Source organism: Ranitomeya variabilis, chromosome 4 (genome assembly GCF_051348905.1).
Source record: "Ranitomeya variabilis isolate aRanVar5 chromosome 4, aRanVar5.hap1, whole genome shotgun sequence".
Lineage (NCBI taxonomy): Eukaryota > Metazoa > Chordata > Amphibia > Anura > Dendrobatidae > Ranitomeya > Ranitomeya variabilis.
In genome coordinates, this window is record NC_135235.1 from 550,659,785 (window position 1) to 550,678,885 (window position 19,101).

At 44.9% G+C, this 19,101-nt stretch overlaps 1 protein-coding gene across 2 annotated transcripts in view; it reads right to left on the reverse strand.

Annotated features, from left to right (window-relative positions):
• Positions 1–5,217: 5,217 nt before the first annotated feature.
• LOC143765708 (myosin light chain kinase, smooth muscle-like) overlaps positions 5,218–19,101 on the reverse strand; it is a 97,298-nt gene continuing 83,414 nt past the window's right edge. Inside the window, exons 9-18 of one of the 2 annotated variants that reach the window (XM_077252649.1) lie at positions 14,455–14,760; positions 13,794–13,896; positions 13,384–13,587; positions 13,091–13,308; positions 11,491–11,614; positions 11,202–11,354; positions 9,291–9,411; positions 8,144–8,228; positions 7,918–8,049; positions 5,218–6,774 (exon numbers count right to left, since the gene is read on the reverse strand). In XM_077252649.1, the coding sequence (XP_077108764.1) occupies positions 6,524–6,774; positions 7,918–8,049; positions 8,144–8,228; positions 9,291–9,411; positions 11,202–11,354; positions 11,491–11,614; positions 13,091–13,308; positions 13,384–13,587; positions 13,794–13,896; positions 14,455–14,760 (1,697 nt within the window). In that variant the 3' untranslated portion in view covers positions 5,218–6,523. The remainder of the gene's footprint in view (positions 6,775–7,917; positions 8,050–8,143; positions 8,229–9,290; positions 9,412–11,201; positions 11,355–11,490; positions 11,615–13,090; positions 13,309–13,383; positions 13,588–13,793; positions 13,897–14,454; positions 14,761–19,101) is intronic. The other variant, XM_077252650.1, reaches the window with a different exon arrangement.

The window sequence follows — 19,101 nt, forward strand, 5'->3', positions numbered from 1 at the left end:
GATGGCATCTCTTATCCACCTCGCTAGCGTAGCTTTTGACGCTTTCTGTCCCTTCCGTGGACCCTGGAAGCAGACAAACAGAGCCCTATCCTTCCTGCACTCTCTAGTGGCTGACAAGTATTGGAGTAGGCACCTCCTAACATCAAGGGTATGTAGTGTTTTTTCTCCCTCATTCTTGGGGTTGGGACAGAATGAGGGCAGGGAGACCTCTTGTGTCCTGTGAAATTGAGACGCGACTTTTGGGAGGTAAGCCGGGTCCGTTTTTAGAATGACTCTGTCCTCAAGAATTTGAGTGAAGGGAGGGCCCGCGGACAATGCTTGTATGTCACTAACGCGACGGGCTGAGGTTAGGGCCACTAAGAGTGTTGTTTTTAAAGATAGAATCTTTAGGGGTGCGTCTGCCAAGGGCTCAAAAGGAGATTTGGTTAGTGCATTTAGAACAAGGTTTAGATCCCATGGAGGGGCATTATGCAAAGGAACCGGTTTTAATCTACCCGAGGCTTTGATGAATCTCACGATCCATCGGTTTCTGGCTAGATCATAATTATATAGTGCTCCCAAGGCTGCTACCTGAACTTTTAGAGTACTCGTAGCTAGCCCTTTTTCCAAACCCTTTTGCAGGAATTCGAGAATCTTATCTATTGGGATTTCCCCCCCTGGGTCAACCCCTGATACAGACATGAATTTTTTCCACACTTTGCCGTATATTTTGGTGGTTACGGGTTTCCTACTCTGTAGTAATGTGGACACCAGGTTGGATGAAAACCCTTTGCTGCTTAATAGCTTCCTTTCAAAAGCCAGGCTGTCATATGTAGGCTTTTCACATTGGGGTGACACACTGGGCCCTGGGATAACAGATTTTGCGTGTCTGGTAGAACCCACGGACTGTCTAAGGACATCTTTCTCAGCCAAGAAAACCATATCCTGCGAGGCCAGAATGGAGCTATGATTATCACTGTTGCTCCCTCCTCCCGAATTTTCCTCAAGACTAGGGGAATGAGGGATATTGGAGGGAACGCGTAGGAGAGGCGATAGTTCCAGGGGACTGTGAGAGCGTCCAGAGCTACTGGCCCTCCCCGGGGGTCGATTGAGCAGAACTTCCTCACTTTCCGATTCTGAAAGTCCGCAAATAGGTCTATTTCTGGCTCTCCCCAACGTTTCACTATTTGGTTGAATACCGACTGTTTCAGCTCCCACTCCCCCTGTCTCAAGCGTGTTCTGCTGAGGAAGTCTGCGGTCTGGTTTTCTGAACCCTTTATGTAAAGGGCTGTTAGGGACTTCAGATTGTGTTCTGCAATGTAGAAGATAGACCGGGTTTCTTCCATCAGTGTTTGTGACCTGGTGCCCCCTTGGTGGTTTAGGTATGCTACCACTACCTGATTGTCCGAAAAGACTTTTACGTGGTGGGAGCGGATGATGTTTTGGAAGTGTATTAGGGCGAGTTTTACCGCTAGCAGTTCTTTCATATTTGATGAGGTTAGCTCCTGATTTTTGTTCCAGTTCCCTTGTGTCACCTGACCGTCTATATGAGCACCCCACCCCCAGGGGCTTGCATCGGTCGTTAGGATTTTCTCTGTTGGTAGTGACCAGGGGACCCCCTTGGTAAGATTTATCGGATCTGCCCACCACTGTAGGGAGTGTATCGTAGTTGGTGATATGCTTAACCGCCCGTCTAAATTTCCTCCCAGACACAGGCTTGAACTTAAAGTCTCCCATTGTAAGTCTCGGGAATGGCATTGTGCCCACTGCACTGCCGGGATACAGGATGTCATGGAGCCCAGCAGGGACATGGCTTTCCTGAGTGTGGTGACTGGGGATGATGACAACTGTACCGCTGCCTGTGTCATCTTTTGAATCTTCCCCTGAGGAAGATAACACGTTTGTGTGGTCGAGTCGAGGACTATCCCCAAGTACTCCTGTACCTGTGATGGGACTACTTTGGATTTGGTAAGGTTCAACAGCCAACCTAGGCTTGACAGAGAAGTCATAACCAAATCCAACTGCTGTTTGCAGTGATGGAATGATGTCCCTGCCACAAGGAGGTCGTCCAGGTATGGGACTATCAGGATATTCTGCTCTCGTATATGAGCCATCACTTCCGACATTAGTTTCGTGAATACCCGGGGTGCGATAGCTAACCCAAAAGGGAGGGCCCGAAACTGATAATGTTTCACCTCCCCCTGGATATTCACTGCCAGCCGGAGGTACTTTTGATGATCCTTGTGGATCGGTACATGATAGTATGCATCTCGTAGGTCTAGAACAGTCATGAAACACCTGGGAAAGAGTATTTTTACGCAAGATTTTATTGTCTCCATTTTGAAGTGTGGGATCTCGAGAAAACTGTTTAACTTTTTGAGATTTATTATTGTCCTGTATGATCCATCTGGCTTCTTTCGGAGGAAGAGGGGAGAGTAGAAGCCCATGCCTCTTTCCTGGTGAGGGACTTCCTGTAGGACTTCCTTCTGGACTAGGCCTAGAATCTCTTCCTGAAGAGCCGACTGTTCTTGAGACTGTCTCTGTGGTGTCACCATGAAGAGGTTGTTGGGGGGAATGCGGAACTTTAGCTTGAGCCCTTCTCGTACTATGCCTAGTATCCAGGGGCTGCTTGAAATTTTTTCCCAGGCTGGGAGGAACTCTGTTAGTCTCCCGCCAACCTGGGGGACACCTTCATTGAGTTTTCTTGTTGTCGGGAGTGGGTTTGTTGAATAGGAACCCTCTGGTTTTATTTCTTTTTTCCTCCCATGTTTCTTTGTTCCCTTTCGGAGGTTTTCTCCGCATAAATTTTTTATTCCGAAAGGAACGTCTGTATGATTGGTTGGGGAAACCAGGGAAAGACTTTTTCTTGTCCTCGGCTTTCTCGAGGATGTCATCTAGCGTTGTGCCGAACAAGAATTCCCCCTCACAGGGTATTGAACATAGTTTTGTCTTTGTCTGAAGGTCCCCTGGCCAACATTTTAGCCACAGGGCACGTCTTGCGGCGTTCGAAAAGGCGGCAGCCCTGGCTGCTAGTCTGGCTGAGTCTACAGATGCATCCGCCAAAAAGGCTGCTGCACCTTTCATTACGGACACTGATTTTTGAATCGTGTCTCTAGAGACTTTTCCTTTTAATTGGGAATCCAAGTGCTCAAGCCACACCATTAGCGCGCGAGCTGTGCAGGTGGCCGCGACCGCTGGTTTAAGTCCGCCTCCTGCCGCTTCCCAAGAGTTTTTTAGAAAAACCTTGGCTTTTTTGTCCATCGGATCTTTTAAGGTACCCATGTCCTCAAAAGGTAGGGCAAACTTTTTTGAGGCCTTTGCTATGGCCACATCTAATTTTGGTGCCTTACTCCAGGATGAGCAGGCTGGGTCATCAAACGGGTATTTTCTTTTGGGGGTGAGGAGAGCTTTTTTGTCTGGTTTTTTCCACTCTCTTTTAATTAGAGAGTGAATTTTCTCATTTACTGGAAATGCTCTTTTTCTTTTTTGTTCCAGACCGCTGAACATTATGTCCTGCGCTGTTTTTTTTTTTTAGGTCGCTCCTCCACTAGACCCATTGTTGCTCTGACCGCTTTCACTAAAGCGTCTGTTTCCTCGATAGGGAAGCAACTGCGCCCCCCCTCAGAGGATACTGAAGAGGTGTCAGAATCTGACGAATTATTCGAGTCAGATAGTTCACTCTCTGACTCGTCCGCACTGGATACGGGGGACTCAGGTGTTTTCTTATGTTTTTTCTTTGTGGCTTTAATGCCTTTAATGGCACTTTCCACCTGGCTTTTTATTAGTGACTTTAATTCGGATGCAAATGATGGGGTTTCTTCCTGAATCGTCTTTTTTATACAGACGCTGCATAGTCTCTTCTCCCAGGAGGAAGGCAGCTCGTCTGAACATATGGCACATTCTCTGTGCTTAGTTTTGGCTGTACTTTTCCTCCCCTAGAACAGAAAGAGCCCTACATTAAAGTCAGCACTTTCACGTAGATCACTCACCCCCTGTGGATCAGAGATACCGTCTCAGGCCTGGTGACTGTATCCGCTGGAATCGTCGCCGGCCGTGTGGTTTTTGCAGACCCCCGACTGCGTTGAGACTCTGATCGTCCGCTGCTGCTGCGCTGTACAGAGGACGAGTTTCCTTTGCGCTGCTGCTGTGGGTGCAGACGCCGCTGCACTTGTGCCTGCTCAGGAGATCGCTGGACGGCTTCCTGCATAACCTGCTGCTCGCTTTCGCTCATGGTGGCCTCCGCACTGTAAGGTGCACTTGGAGTTTGAATTTGCCACCATTTTCCCTGTGCTGGCGTTGCTTTTATGCATTAGTGCCGGCGAAACCGGAAGTGACTGTTTGCGCATGCGCCCGCCCAACTTCCGGTTCTCTGCCAGCTTCACATGAGGGAATGAATGTACTGGGACGCCGGCGCGCGCGCAGTAGCGCTGCGTTTTCGCGATGATGGCGCCGGTGAGCGCACCAGCGCTCCATTACCGACGCCCACACCGATTTACCGGTAATTACGCCGGTGTCCTCTGGCCCGTCTTACTTGGCCTTTTATGGAAAGATAGCCGCCGCTACCTCCATATTATCATTAAGAGTCCTCCGGTGACCGCCGTCACCTGCTCCTTACCCCCCCCCTCTCTTTTTTTTTTTTTTTTTTTCATGGAAGGCAGACTGGATCCTTTCACTGCCTTCCTCCACTCACCCATGAGGCCCGCCGACCCCTGTGGTGGTGCTTCAGGAAAGGGAGAAAAAAGAGAGGAAAAAACCGCTTGATCCAGCCGTAACAGGGCGCCCCCTGTTAGAAAGTCGACTGCATCAGCCCCTGGAACTCCACGAAGAATCCTTCAGGTACGTGCTGTAGGTTCCCCGTCAGGGACAGGAAACCAACTGATGTGGGAGAGAGGTACGCCCTTTTTCACCTGTAGGTTTCCTGTCCCTGGGGGCGGACCCCTCTCTCCGTGGTGCCATCATGGGGATAGAGAAAAACGTGGGTTTGTGAATCCCAAAGCATCCGAATTACTGCCTTCCATATTGCAAGTACTTTTCAGTAAAATATTCATCTTAAGTGCTGTAGTCATTCATGAAAATACGTTGATAGGACTGTTCCTTACCATCATCCTCAATTATTTCAACCAGGGTGCAGACCATAATATTACTAACTTGCATGATGTTACCACTAGAGGGCAGCCGTTCTTAATATGCATCAGTTTGCTATTATTGGTCGCAAAAACTTGGTCGAAGCATTTCAGGGGTTACTATTTAATGAACTTTACACTCAGTTATCTTTATATTATTCTTTAATAAACTGTAAAATCACTGACACTCATAGTAGAAAATGAAGACAAAAACGTCACATTCAGTTCTGGTATAAAACACACAAATGATCATAGAAAGAACAACAACATTTGGCACTTTTTTTTTTTTTTTACAAATGTCAGTAGTCAGAGACAGCTTGGATATAGACATTTTGCCCGACAATCCAGTCTTTAGGCCAAGTTGACCTTTCCTTTTGCATATTCCATTTTGTACATAAATTCTGTTTTTCCGTTAGTCTGTTCCTGTAAACGAAATGCGCGAATGGAAATGTGAACGTAGTCGGAGGCTGTGCCTTTTTAGTTACCAGTCAGTCTCCAAAACTTTGAGACCAATCTTGGCATCAGAGAAGGAGTAAACGTTCAACTCCCCACAATCCCCCATCACAACATTTTAGTAATCAGATAAAATACATTTTTAATGGTGGTCTGCAATTACAAAGAAAGTTCCACACAAAAAAACAAACAAACGAAAAAAAAAAAAAAAAAGTATAGCGCCTCTCTAGTCTCTAGGTTTTGTTTGGTATTGCACCGCTTCTCCATTTAAACAAGGCCGAGATGCTGAATGTGACAGTACATTAACAAGGGGGAACACCATTTCTGCAGGCCCTCTCCTTTATGAGAAGATCCCAAGCAAACATACAGGACGTTGTAGGTTAGTCCTCCATTTTGTCCTGAAAATTACAAAGGTAGGACCGTCTGCAGGGAAGAGAACTTCCATTCTGAATATTCGTGAATACATCTACATACTGCATGTAGCACAACATAGGATGATCATAGGCAAGATACAAATTGATTTAAGGGGGTTGTCCAGGATAAGAAAAACATGCAGACTTTCTTTCAAGAACAGTGCCACCCCTGATCATGGGGTTGTAAGTGGTATTGCAGCTCAGCACCATTCAATTCAATTAGGCTGAATTGTAATACCAGGCCCAACCCTTGGTTAGGGGAGTTGCTGATTTTGAATGAAAGCTGCCATGTTCTTCTAATGCTTGCAACCCCTTTAATAAATTAGTGCTCCTCACATGCAATGTGCAGTAGATGTAATGCGCTGAGAGGTCTGCTGTATATGTATATCATGCACTCTTGTTATATACACCTGCTGGCTATGACACTACATGGCCTTCTCCAATAACACATTAGTATAGTAGTGGCTCCTCGTGGCCAGATCTATAAACCCAATGCGCTGGGTCTGGCATTGGTAGGAGATAGACGTTCGGTTGTAATTTGCCGCATCCATCAGATCAGGCAAACTTCACAGTCCCATCCCTTGGTGAACGCTCCGCCCGTAGACAGTGGACAGTCAATTTGGCTGATGTTTCTGCTTGTCCATGGGAATTGGAGGCCTGACATGTATACACCCCAGCATCATTGGGCGAAACATCGGATATAATAAGGGTGCAGCTCCCCGACTCCTCATACTCAATCTCAAATCGCTTAGACTCCTGGATTGGGGATCCAGAGAAAAACCACAAGACTTCGGGGTCTGGGAAACCTAGATTGAAGAAAAAAGTATGGGGAGGGGACAAAAAAAAAGGGTGAAAAAAATGATTTTCCTAAGATGCATTTTTACACAAGAAAATAAAGTTTTGAATGAGCGTAAATGGTGTCACCAGTTCCGGATTATCGGCCATTGTAAACACATGATGATTACCTAATGAACAAGAAATGCTTGGGTGGTTGGATCAGGGAATACAGGGAAAGTGCTGCCGGTAACATGTACTGTATGAGCACCGAACGATCGTGTTAGCACTTGATCTGTGCCCATATTTGTCCAGCGGTTTCATATATAGTCGATCAGCGCTCATAAAAAAAAAGGTGCCTTGATGGGCCAAAATTAGCTCTACTAGATGCACCTTTATTTTGTAGTGTTTTTTTAAGTTCTAGCATATTCTATAGACTAATCCCTTCCATCAGTCCCTAATCCCAGTGGGACCATCCCACCTCTCACACAGGCAAATGTAAACTGTTCTGTAGATTTTAGAAGACGGCAGTATACCCACAAACATGGGAAATATACAATTTCTAAGCAGATGTTGACCTGGTAGGAATCTATGCAGGGCCACTGTTAATAAAGGTACATTTTAAAGGTGGAAAAAAGGGCAATTGGACAAGGCCGCCTTCCCTAGAATTTCCCTCAAAAGAATGGTCACTGCCCTGGACTATCAGGAACTTTACCAATAATCCCATTACAATTTTAAGGGGCTTTCCAATACCATATCGATGATCTAGCTTCAGGATCTGTAGCACCTGGGACTTGCTACTAAACAGGGTGATGGAGCTCTGGTGTTCCTCTCTATACTGTTTACATCTGAGTGGTGATCAGTGGGGGGTGATAATGGGGTGATAGACGATTAAAGGGGTAGGACACTCACTGATCTGATAGTGATGACCTATCCAATGGCCTATTCTACTAAACACAGCTCTCCTCTTATTGTAGTACTGGAAAATCCCTTTAAAGGCTATAAGAAATTGTGATCCAAACTACAACTCTAATACTATGGACCAGGGATCGTTTGCACTGTGAATAAAACCCTGATTATAAGTACACAGCCTAATTAGATATATATCTATATATTAATTTATATAATTTTTTTTTCATATGTAGATAGTCACAAGGCAATCGCCATCAACTTACCCTCAATGTGGCAATGGAATCGAGCAGAACTTCCTACAACCTCTGACTGGTCCTGCAGAAAGGAGGAGAAGATAGGAGGCCTCTGGAGCTGTTCCTGCAGGAAGCTGAACACCTTCTTACTTTCAGAGTCATCTGTAATAACACAACAGAAGCAAATAAGTGGTTGAGAAGTAAAACGAGAGGACTTGACGGACAGACAGACCCCCCTCATAAAATTATGACTTACCGTCTGTGGTTGGGGAGGAGTTGGAATCTGACTTGTGGCTCAGCATCGCCATCCTCTTCAGAGCCAAGACGGCTTTACCAGTTTTCTGCAGAAGAGATTGCATTACTACAAAAGGTTTTTCACCATACTCAGGCTAATATTACATGAAAGTTTGGAGTCCATTTTTCATCCATTTAGGATACCGGAAGCCAAATAAAATCCATTTTCATGTTATCGTGCAATTTATACAAGAGCAGGTGACCTTATGTCATTTATAGCCACTATAACCATGGCACTAGTCTTCGTAAATGCGCTGCACATACAAACAAAATGCTCGTTCATCAGCTGACTGGATCATTTGTGGTCCTGTAAATCATGTTTGCAGCAATCCATCTTCCCACATAAATATGGGATGTGCTGCCAATAGCATTCCTGCAGTATGGGGACAGAACGATCATTTTCTCCCCATACAGTTTGCATCGGCCCATGTGAATGGCCATTAAATAAAACACAGATTGATTTGTATTTAGTCAACCGGCACTCATTATGAGCAGAAATCTGCAATCTAAATGGACCTTAGCAAGAAGACATGCTGTATTATGAATCCAGCTCCGAGGTACATTACTACTAATCTAAAGTTAGTCTGTAATTATAATTTTTATGTAGATCTGAGTTGCGCAGAGATAGCAATACACCATTTCCTGTAAGAAAATATACAGCATTAATTAGATTACCGTACATGTTCTCAGAACCCTAAGTGGTAAACTGCATGTCTCACAGAATAGTCAACGCACACTTTGTAAGGCACCCATACACTTACACAATGGTAAAAAAAAAAAAAATGATGGTCCGATCTGACTTTCCCATACACAGGAGCATGCGCTCTGCCAAGCGCTGATGCATTCTCCATGAGAGCGCCACTGCCAGACATATCTTAGAGAACAAAAGGATCGGCATTCCAAAATCGGACATTCCGGATCCTTATCATCCCCAACATCATCTGTCAGGGAAAGAGTTGGAGGCCCCCCATACACATTAGATGTTCCAACAAACCCATCAATATTGGCAAGTTCAGTTGACCTTAGTCTGATGTGAATAGGGTGCTAAAGCCTATGTTTCACTTGTTTTTTCTTGCCCCTGCCTCCATTCTACCCTTTGTACTACTTACCTGCCATTTTTGCCTGGCCAAAAACTTTTTCATTCTTTCCTTTGACAGAGTTTTTTTGTTGGAAATGGCTTTGTCCTTAATCCAGGGGTGATCTATGGCTTGTTCTGCTGTAAGACGAGATCTAGCAAAGAGTCGATATCAATAATGTATGATCTGTACAAGATTTTAGGCAGTAAAGTCAATTACAATAGTTTCTTCACCAAGATAAGATACTGTTACACTTGGGGCGTATCTTATCACTACCGGAGGGAGCACCATTGGTCCTGATAGCCTTGGCATAGGACCAAAGGATAGTTTCCGTTCACCCGTACCTATGGAAAAACTGCTATAGTGGAGACAACTACATTCCCTAGTACATGGATTGGGCAGTGTATATTAGGCAGTATGGTATGGTTAGTTGTACACAATATAATGGTGTTATTTAGGGTATGTTCAATTCTTGTGCATAACAGACAGCACATGGACCAACTGTAGCGTATGGGCATTTTCTCACATGGACATCAAGTCCGATTTACGGAGCAGACTAATGCATATAAATTGTAGACAGGTCCTGTCCACTATGCAGATGAGCACGTTTGCGCCAGTCACAGCAGATATGCAGACATAATTGATCAGCAAGGTTCAGGGCTCAATGAGCTTAACCTTGGGTTCAAAAATGGATGACCAAACTTCACACTGTGTATAATCTATACCCATCTCATTGCTGATGCACTGCTATGTATAGCACAATAGATCAGACAATCGCAGCTTCAAGCTCCTTGAGGTGTCTATTAAATACACAAAAAAACAAACAAAAATACAAACCACCTTTTTTCCCCCATTGAAAATAAGACAAAAAAAATAAAAAATAAAAACACACATTTGATATTGTTGTGTTCGTAAAAGTCCAATCTATCAAAGAATAAAATAAATTAATCTAACAGGTAAACAGTGTAACAAAAAAAAGTAGCCAGAATTATGGTTTTTTTGGTCACCACAACACTGCAATAAAAGGCAATCAAAAAACCATATCTACCCCAACATGATATCAGTAAAAACGTCATATTGGAACACATAAAATAAGCCCGCACACTGCCGTATAGCTAGCAAAAGTGAAACCGCTATGGGTTTCGGGAACTGGCAAAAAAAAATAAAAAATTCATACAAATCTCAAATTTTATTTTTTTTCACCCATTCAATAATAAAATAAACAAACACTACGCGTTTGACATCTACGTATTCGTACTGATCTGCAGAATCGCCAGGTCAGTTTTACCATATAGTGAACATGGTAATTAAAACAAGCCAAAAAACATTGGTTTGAACAAATCTTATGTACCATGGGGAAAAATATTTAATAAGTCCAAAACTATACCCAAGAGGACCACCGGGTTGCTCCTGCGTATATTGATGTCAGCGCGTTGTTTATTAGCCTATCACAGGAAGCAAACTGCTCCATCTTTGATCTGTGTGCTCAGATGTAAGATAGAATTAAGAACAATATTCAAATTTCCTGATGTTAAGAGGTTCAATCTTATTTGAACCCCACGGGATACTTTTTTGCATCTTACCATTGAACGTTTCAGGTTTTTCTCTTTTCCTCCCCTTTCTATTGTATTTGTGTCTATTTGCGGTTTCTTCTTTTTTTTTTGCCATGTATTTTGAATGTTTAGTATTTCTGGCCCTGATACTGTAATGTTAAATTCTTTGAGGTTTGTCGCTTGTTAAATATGAAAAACTTTCAATAAAAATATAATTATTATTAAAAAAAAATTCCACTAATGTAACATTCCCAAAGTCGATAGTACAGGCCAGCATTATTGAAACTATTTTTATCTGTTGCAAGTCTCCATCTGTGCATTGATTTGCTCGGCTTCATTGACCTTACCGACTTTACTCCCACATCTCATCTTCCTAATGCAAATTGCTTACTTCATGTTCTTCTGCAGTAGTCGCCGGATGAAGTCCTTGGCAGAGTCAGATAACAGAGCGTCCGTTTCTTCATCAAATTCCCAGTTCCCGGAGGTGATGTTCCGCAGTGTCTCCATGTCATTCTCGCCTTGGAAAGGAGAATCTCCACTCAAGCTAAAAGTTAATGAAAACATTTAAATTTAGAGAACTGAGAAAATAAAAATATATTTTGATAGGCCATTTTACAACCAGCATTCACAGCAATCAAAGGAGAATGGTCTACAGAAAACCATTCCGCAGAATAACTTACAGGATGTAGCAGATTACTCCGAGGCTCCACATATCAGTGGTGAATCCAACTGGTTCGAATGCAATAACTTCAGGCGCCACAAACTCGGCTGTGCCCTGCAACACCTTCAATGGCACGCCGGGTTCTAAAAAACACAAAAATATCAGACCATCCGGGTGTAGACATTATAGTTTCTTAGAGCAAATACTTTCTTCTGAGCAACTTACGCTCACAATTAAGCTGTAAAAAGAGTAAACTAATAATAAAGTATTTCAATTTACTAATTAAGAGATGAGGTCCAGTTATGTGCCAATCTGCCATTGTTTTGGGTTTTTTTTTTTTTTTTTTAGAAGGCTCTCATTTTGAAGCAAAAATGACCCATCAACAGGATTCTCGAGATCACTACAAATCCAGAGCTTCAAACATGTATTTTTTTTTTTTAATTGCTTTTGGCTGGGCCTAACAGGGGTACCACCATGGCAGCAATGGGGTCATTAAGAAGACAAGCCATCAACTCCTCTTATTATCGAGTCATGGGGAAGAAGAGCAACAGGAGCACATTATGGTGCCCCTCAACCTCCACCAGACCGATGACAAATGCTGCTGTTGGAAACTGACAGTAGCATTTAAGGGGTTAACAAAAGCAATTGGAGCCAAGCTTAGGAGGCACATGCCGGCTATGTAACAACTGCACCCGCAATGTATGGACCAGGCTCAGCTCCTGTGCCTGCTCCACACACATACCTGACATAGGACGCAGCAGTCCAATCTATTTGGGGAATGGGGTTAACATTGCTGTGGATTTGAAATGCACAGAAATGTAAATTTATGCCAAAGACGTCTTGGAATTGCAAAGGAATAGTTGTGTGACAAGTTGGCAGGATTTTTGCAATTAAATGTGCAGATGGTTATGTTCCTTTTGCATATATCCTTTAGTCTATATGTCTGCAGCTTGGGAAAAAAAAAAAGGAAAACAAAAAAAAAATTATCTACAAGACCTGCACATAAAAGTTCACGTTGCCTTGTCCTAGCAATCCCGGGAACCGACCATTACTGTCTCTTATATTGCAAATAGCTTCTTCAGAAGGAAGAGGATTTGATCTCTGGTGCCATCTATCGGGTGTACCGATCCTAAAAGTGAATATTGATCGTCTAACGAGTCTTGCCACATGACTTGGGATAGGAAGCCAAAACCAGAAACTCCAATTGCAGACACGCGTTTTGGAGCATTGATCCTCCTCAGTGCGAAGCAGGAGATCTGATTTGGCTGTATGAGGCCTCTGCTGGTACGCTGAGGGGGAAAGTTTCTCCTTGTGTCCTTGTGGAGAGTGACATGCCAGGGTAAGGAGACTTATAGGCATTACAATGCTGCTTTGGGAAATAAATATGCAAAGCTTCATACTATAACTCAGCATTTTTTGGCCATTCATTATATTTGTCAGTTATACATGATCCGAAACAGCTTACGAGTGACTTCCTCAATGGCTATGAATGTATCTGCACTGGCAGGCATAGCAGAAGTACCCAGTTCTTATCTTACAGATAGAAAAGTGCCTGCAAAATGCTCACTACTGAACCTATGTGCCATATTGATGGCTCACCTAGGACTGAAATCTCTCACCTAGCTTCCTGGCCAGGCCAAAGTCAATGATTTTGACTTGTGCGTTAACTTTGCTGACGCAGACAATGTTCTCTGGTTTGAGGTCCAGATGGACGATGCTCTGCTGGTGCATATAGCCCACCCCACCGAGAATCTGTGACATATATTCAATACTTGTTATCTCCGTGTGCTCAAAATCATCCGCAACAATCCTCTCAAACAGCTCGCCACCTGCGATACTGAGAGACAGAGATAAGACAGTTAAAACAAGAATAGACATCAATGAAAGGAAGGAGCGATGTGACCGAACGTACTACTCAAGCACCAGGATCACCCAGCCAGGTTCCTGGAAAGCCGCCACACAGTGCACCAGACGAGGGTGGTGGAGCTTATTCATCAACTCAACCTCTGCCCGAGCATTTGCTATATCTTTTTGCATCCGTGCCTTAGAGAACTTCCCAGCCCGGATTTTGCCACTGGTCTTTTCTTGCAGCTTGTAGACTTGGCCAAATTTTCCCCTAAAATAAAACACACAAGTGCACTATACTCAATCGTGAATCACATTTTTCCGCTCAGTTACCTGTAATTAGAAAGAGTTTCTACTCAAAATATGGCTACTAGATGGCACAAGATTCCTGCAGGTTCACTTGGTTAGGATTGTGACTGGAATTACAATGAAAATCCATAAGGACTTCAAAGAAGTGTTCTTCCGGTCTTCACTTACATTCCTAGCTTTTCCAGTCTAACATAAAGATCATCCACCCGGTCAGTGGTGTTTATTGAGACTACTGTGTATTCAGTGGGTTCCTCACACTCATGATCTCCATCTGTGAAGAAATAGAGATCAATACTAGAATGAGTTTGTAAGAGGCAGATAGATTACAGAAATGTCCTTGATTAGCCTATATATCTGGGTGAGGTTCTCAAATCCATGCACGTGCTACATAAAAAATAAAAAAAAAGCCTGAAAAGCCACTATGGCTGTCAAATTTGCATAGCCCCCTTTTGCATCCATGGTTCTGCACTGGCGTAATTTGGAGATATTTTATTGGGATCCATGAGCATTAAAAACTCCAAATACCACAGATGTCTTTTTGTTCCTTGCTTACTGGCTAAAAGGGACCTTTGCCCCATTCAAGCTCCAGGCCGCAGCTGTGAGCTGCAATAACAGACAAAGCCTATTGCCAAAAGGGGGCACTGTTTATTAAGGAAGCAGTCCTTTTTTCTAATTTTATACACCAAAGAAATTGAAAGAACAAACTGGCTTCTGTCCTGGGCCTATAGCCACCACAGTGGCCCTCAAACATTGCCTTTTTGTAATCGGCTGGTAGTGAATTCTTGCCCAGAGTAGTTCATCTTAGTAGAGCAACCTCTGTATGTCTTACCTCCACTAGACGCCATGATAACAGCGTCAGACTCAGCTCCGGCTTCACTCATTCCATACACGTTGGCGGCTCTCACTCGAAACTGGTATCGTTCTCCAGGCACCAGTCCTTCCCTCACATGAAAAGAGGTGCTGGTACAGGCATCTGTCAGTAGCCTCCAGCTGACCTCTCCAACCTGCTTTACGTCTATACTGTATCTCAGAACTGCACTGCCACCATCATAGCTTGGCCCCGACCAGGAGAGCGTGAGAGAGGACTGCTGCAAGGCCGAGATGAGGGGCTTCCCTGAGGGTGGAGATGGGCGATCTGTACCAGAGAAAATAGAAAAAAAAAAAAAAAGGGATTCTTGGTTAACACATTGAAATGAACGTTAAAAAGCCATTTTGAACAAATCTGAAAGTCCACAAAAATTAGACAGAGGTCTTGCTTTTGCGAGTCCCATTACTGAAAATAAGAGGTCCAAGCTCCATTCTCAGCCATAGAAAAAGGACACGTATGCGCTGTATCACAGGCGCGATGAATAGTAGTGCCACGAGGGAGGGAGGATGAGAGGTCACGTGGCAACGTTTCTACCTGCAGTCATGCGTTGATTGGACTCATCTATCTTCTTTTCTATCATGAAAATGTGTGCATCACACACTGTCACAATTCAGCACTGTGCAGAAACAGAGTGCCTGCAGACTCAGGATGCAGAAAACCCATATAGTAAAGATGGCGGCAATGCCGATGCAAAATACTGATGAGACAACCACTGAACCTACCAATTCATGGAGGGGGCGATTGCCTAGTATTAAATTGCACAAAAGTGGCTTGTATAGGGCTCTGATCACACACAGGTAGTGCACAGTGTCTGGCTTACAGCCTATTAATGACGCACATACTATTATATTTGGCGGGCTCCCCATCATTATCTAAGTGCACCTCATGAGAACAGACACCCTAGTTTACAAGGCCAAAAATTAGTTGCTTGGCTGCACCCTGAAAAATGCAAAATAATGTACATAATATATGAGGTATTGGTTGATATTTTGGTCAAGATATGCAAGCTTGCAAACAGCACCAAGGGTCCTCACACTAAAATTAAAAGCAAAGCCACCAAAAGAGGAATTAAAAAAAAAAAAATTACTCCAAAAATTCAAGAATTTAAAACAAACAAAAAAAAAAAGGCCGCAGTATTTACTGCCCTTGTCCACGTCCACTTTTCTACACAAATGAGCAAAAATTCCCAGTGACACACTGCGAAGGCTTTCTACAAGATTTTCCAGAAGTGCATTTGTGAGGTCAGAGACTGTTGGGGAGATAATCAGGCTCACAATCTTATTTTAGTTCATCCCAAGAGGGGTTGGATTGGGTTGAGGTCAGCCCTCTGTGCAACCAATTAAGTTCTTCAACAGCTAGCTTCTCCAACCATGCCTTTAAGGACCTTGCTTCGTGCACTGGGCACAATCATGGGGAGCAGAAAAGTCACTTCCTTCTTTGTGACAACAGTTTGGTGAAGGCCCAATTGTCCAAAATGTCTTGGATACTGATGTATTAAAGAGGTTGTCCACTACTTTATCCTCAGGACAGGTCATCAATGTCTGAGAAGTCAGGATAAGACAACTGGCACCCCTGCCGATCAGCTGTTCTGTGTCGAAAATGCTCAATTGTGAAGTTGCTCCATCTTCTGATAGTGGCCGCGGATGGTTACTGCACATCCACCTCCTATTCCTTTGAATATTAGACGGATGTGTACTTAGTGGCTGTGGCCACTATCAAAAGACGGAACAGTTTTGCATTTGAGCACTTCCGGCGGGTGGCCGCCGCTGGCATCGATAACATCTGATCGGTGGGGGTGCATAATGTCGAACCCTGACTGATGCTGAGGATAGGTCATCACTGATAAAGCAGTAGACAACCTCTAAGATTTCCCTTTACAGGAACTAATGGTCTAGGCCAATACTTGAAAAACAACCCTATAGCATTATTCCCGCCTCAAACTTTACAGCTGGCACAATGCAGTTAGGCAGATAACCAGTGGCGTAACTACAAAGCTATGGGCCCCGGTGCGAACTTCCAAATGGGCCCCCCCACCCACATTCCCCTAGATACGCCTCGGACTGTTGCAGGAATCTCCTGCACTGCAACATGGTGTTGGGTGCCAGCACAGCCCGCACAGTGGTATATAGAGCACAGCCCGCACAGTGGTATATCGAGCACAGCCCGCACAGTGGTATATCGAGCACAGCCCGCACAGTGGTATATCGAGCACAGCCCGCACAGTGGTATATCCAGCACAGCCCGCACAGTGGTATATATAGAGCACAGCCCGCACAGTGGTATATAGAGCACAGCCCGCACAGTGGTATATCCAGCACAGCCCGCACAGTGGTATATCAAGGACAGCCCGCACAGTGGTATATAGAGCACAGCCCGCACAGTGGTATATCCAGGACAGCCCGCACAGTGGTATATAGAGCACAGCCCGCACAGTGGTATATCCAGCACAGCCCGCACAGTGGTATATCCAGCACAGCCCGCACAGTGGTATATCCAGCACAGCCCGCACAGTGGTATATCCAGCACAGCCCGCACAGTGGTATATCCAGCACAGCCCGCACAGTGGTATATCCAGCACAGCCCGCACAGTGGTATATAGAGCACAGCCCGCACAGTGGTATATAGAGCACAGCCCGCACAGTGGTATATAGAGCACAGCCCGCACAGTGGTATATAGAGCACAGCCCGCACAGTGGTATATACAGCACAGCCCGCACAGTGGTATATACAGCACAGCCCGCACAGTGGTATATACAGCACAGCCCGCACAGTGGTATATCCAGCACAGCCCGCACAGTGGTATATCCAGCACAGCCCGCACAGTGGTATATCCAGCACAGCCCGCACAGTGGTATATCCAGCACAGCCCGCACAGTGGTATATCCAGCACAGCCCGCACAGTGGTATATCCAGCACAGCCCGCACAGTGGTATATCCAGCACAGCCCGCACAGTGGTATATCCAGCACAGCCCGCACAGTGGTATATAGAGCACAGCCCGCACAGTGGTATATAGAGCACAGCCCGCACAGTGGTATATAGAGCACAGCCCGCACAGTGGTATATAGAGCACAGCCCGCACAGTGGTATATAGAGCACAGCCCGCACAGTGGTATATACAGCACAGCCCGCACAGTGGTATATACAGCACAGCCCGCACAGTGGTATATCCAGCACAGCCCGCACAGTGGTATATACAGCACAGCCCGCACAGTGGTATATCCAGCACAGCCCGCACAGTGGTATATAGAGCACAGCCCGCACAGGGGTATATAGAGCACAGCCCACATCTCATCCCACCACCCCCGATAATGGCCCCACAGTCCGGTAAAAAAAAAAAAAAAAACCACTCTCCTCACATTTCCTTTTGCCCGCGCTGCTCGTCCCTGCTCCTGTCTCGGTGGCTGCAGTCTGCGCAGGACACAGCAGGTGCGCGATGATATGACGTCATTGCGCACCCGCAGTGTACTGTCAGAGGCAGAGCGGGGAATGATGGGAGAGGGAGCGTCAGGAGACGCTCTCTCCGACATCATTGCATTGAACTGTACCGGTGTCATAGACGCCGGTATAGTTAAATGCGGCGGCGGCACTGGCGGGGGGAACAGTACAGCGGGCGGCCCACTACTGGCACCGGCTCTTCTGGCATGTGCCAGAAGTGCCCGATGGCCAGTCCGGCCCCGCAGGTCAGGGGCCGGCCCTGGGCCCCTGACCTGCGGGGCCCGGTCGCAATGGCGACCGCTGCGACCGCGGTAGTTACGCCCCTGCAGATAACAGTCTTCTGGCATTCATCAAAAATTGTACACCAGACTGTCTGATACAAAAGTGTGATTTCACAAAACACTATTTTGGAGTCCAGTGGCGGAGTGCTTTTATCTGACACTTGGCATTGTGCCTCAGTATAGAGCAGTACATCTACGAATTCATGATACCATCAATGAAATGTAGCTTCAACACCAGGAGCACTCTGAGTCCCACATAAGGACGCAAATAATGATTAAAATATTACTTTTCAAAAAGGGATGTACTCATTTGTGCTGAGCACTGTACACACAGTTTTGCATACCACTCCATAGTAATTAGTCATGCAGTCAATGAATAATGAAGGCAATAGACAACAACCTGGAGGAATGTGAAGAGGTGGAGATACATCATCAGTCTGCAGAGGAGGACACATCAAAGCAAACCATGGTGGTGAGATAGTCAAAGGATGATGCAAAGCAGTCACTTAGAGGTGCACTGTAATTCCTTTGAAATATATCAACCATCCCAATCATGAATCACACCTTCCCACGTGTTATTTAGGTCGGGATCTCTACCCAAAAGCCATAACCCTACCCCCATAGAATTTTAGGTTATTCTTGGTTCCATTGCATGTTCAGAATAAAGTAGCTTGCTGCACTAACCATCCAGGAAATTAAGTGAATTGCAGATGGATGTCCATCTACTCTAATAACAAAAAAATTAACCAATTTAACCAAGGTTAAAAGATTCAGTTAGATTCAGTTTACTCCCCAAGCCCTGTATCTAAATAACCAGGCCAAAGCAGAATAGTTCGGCTTGACAAAAAAACGCAAAGCCAGAACGGTGATGTCAAACGAAGAACAAGATG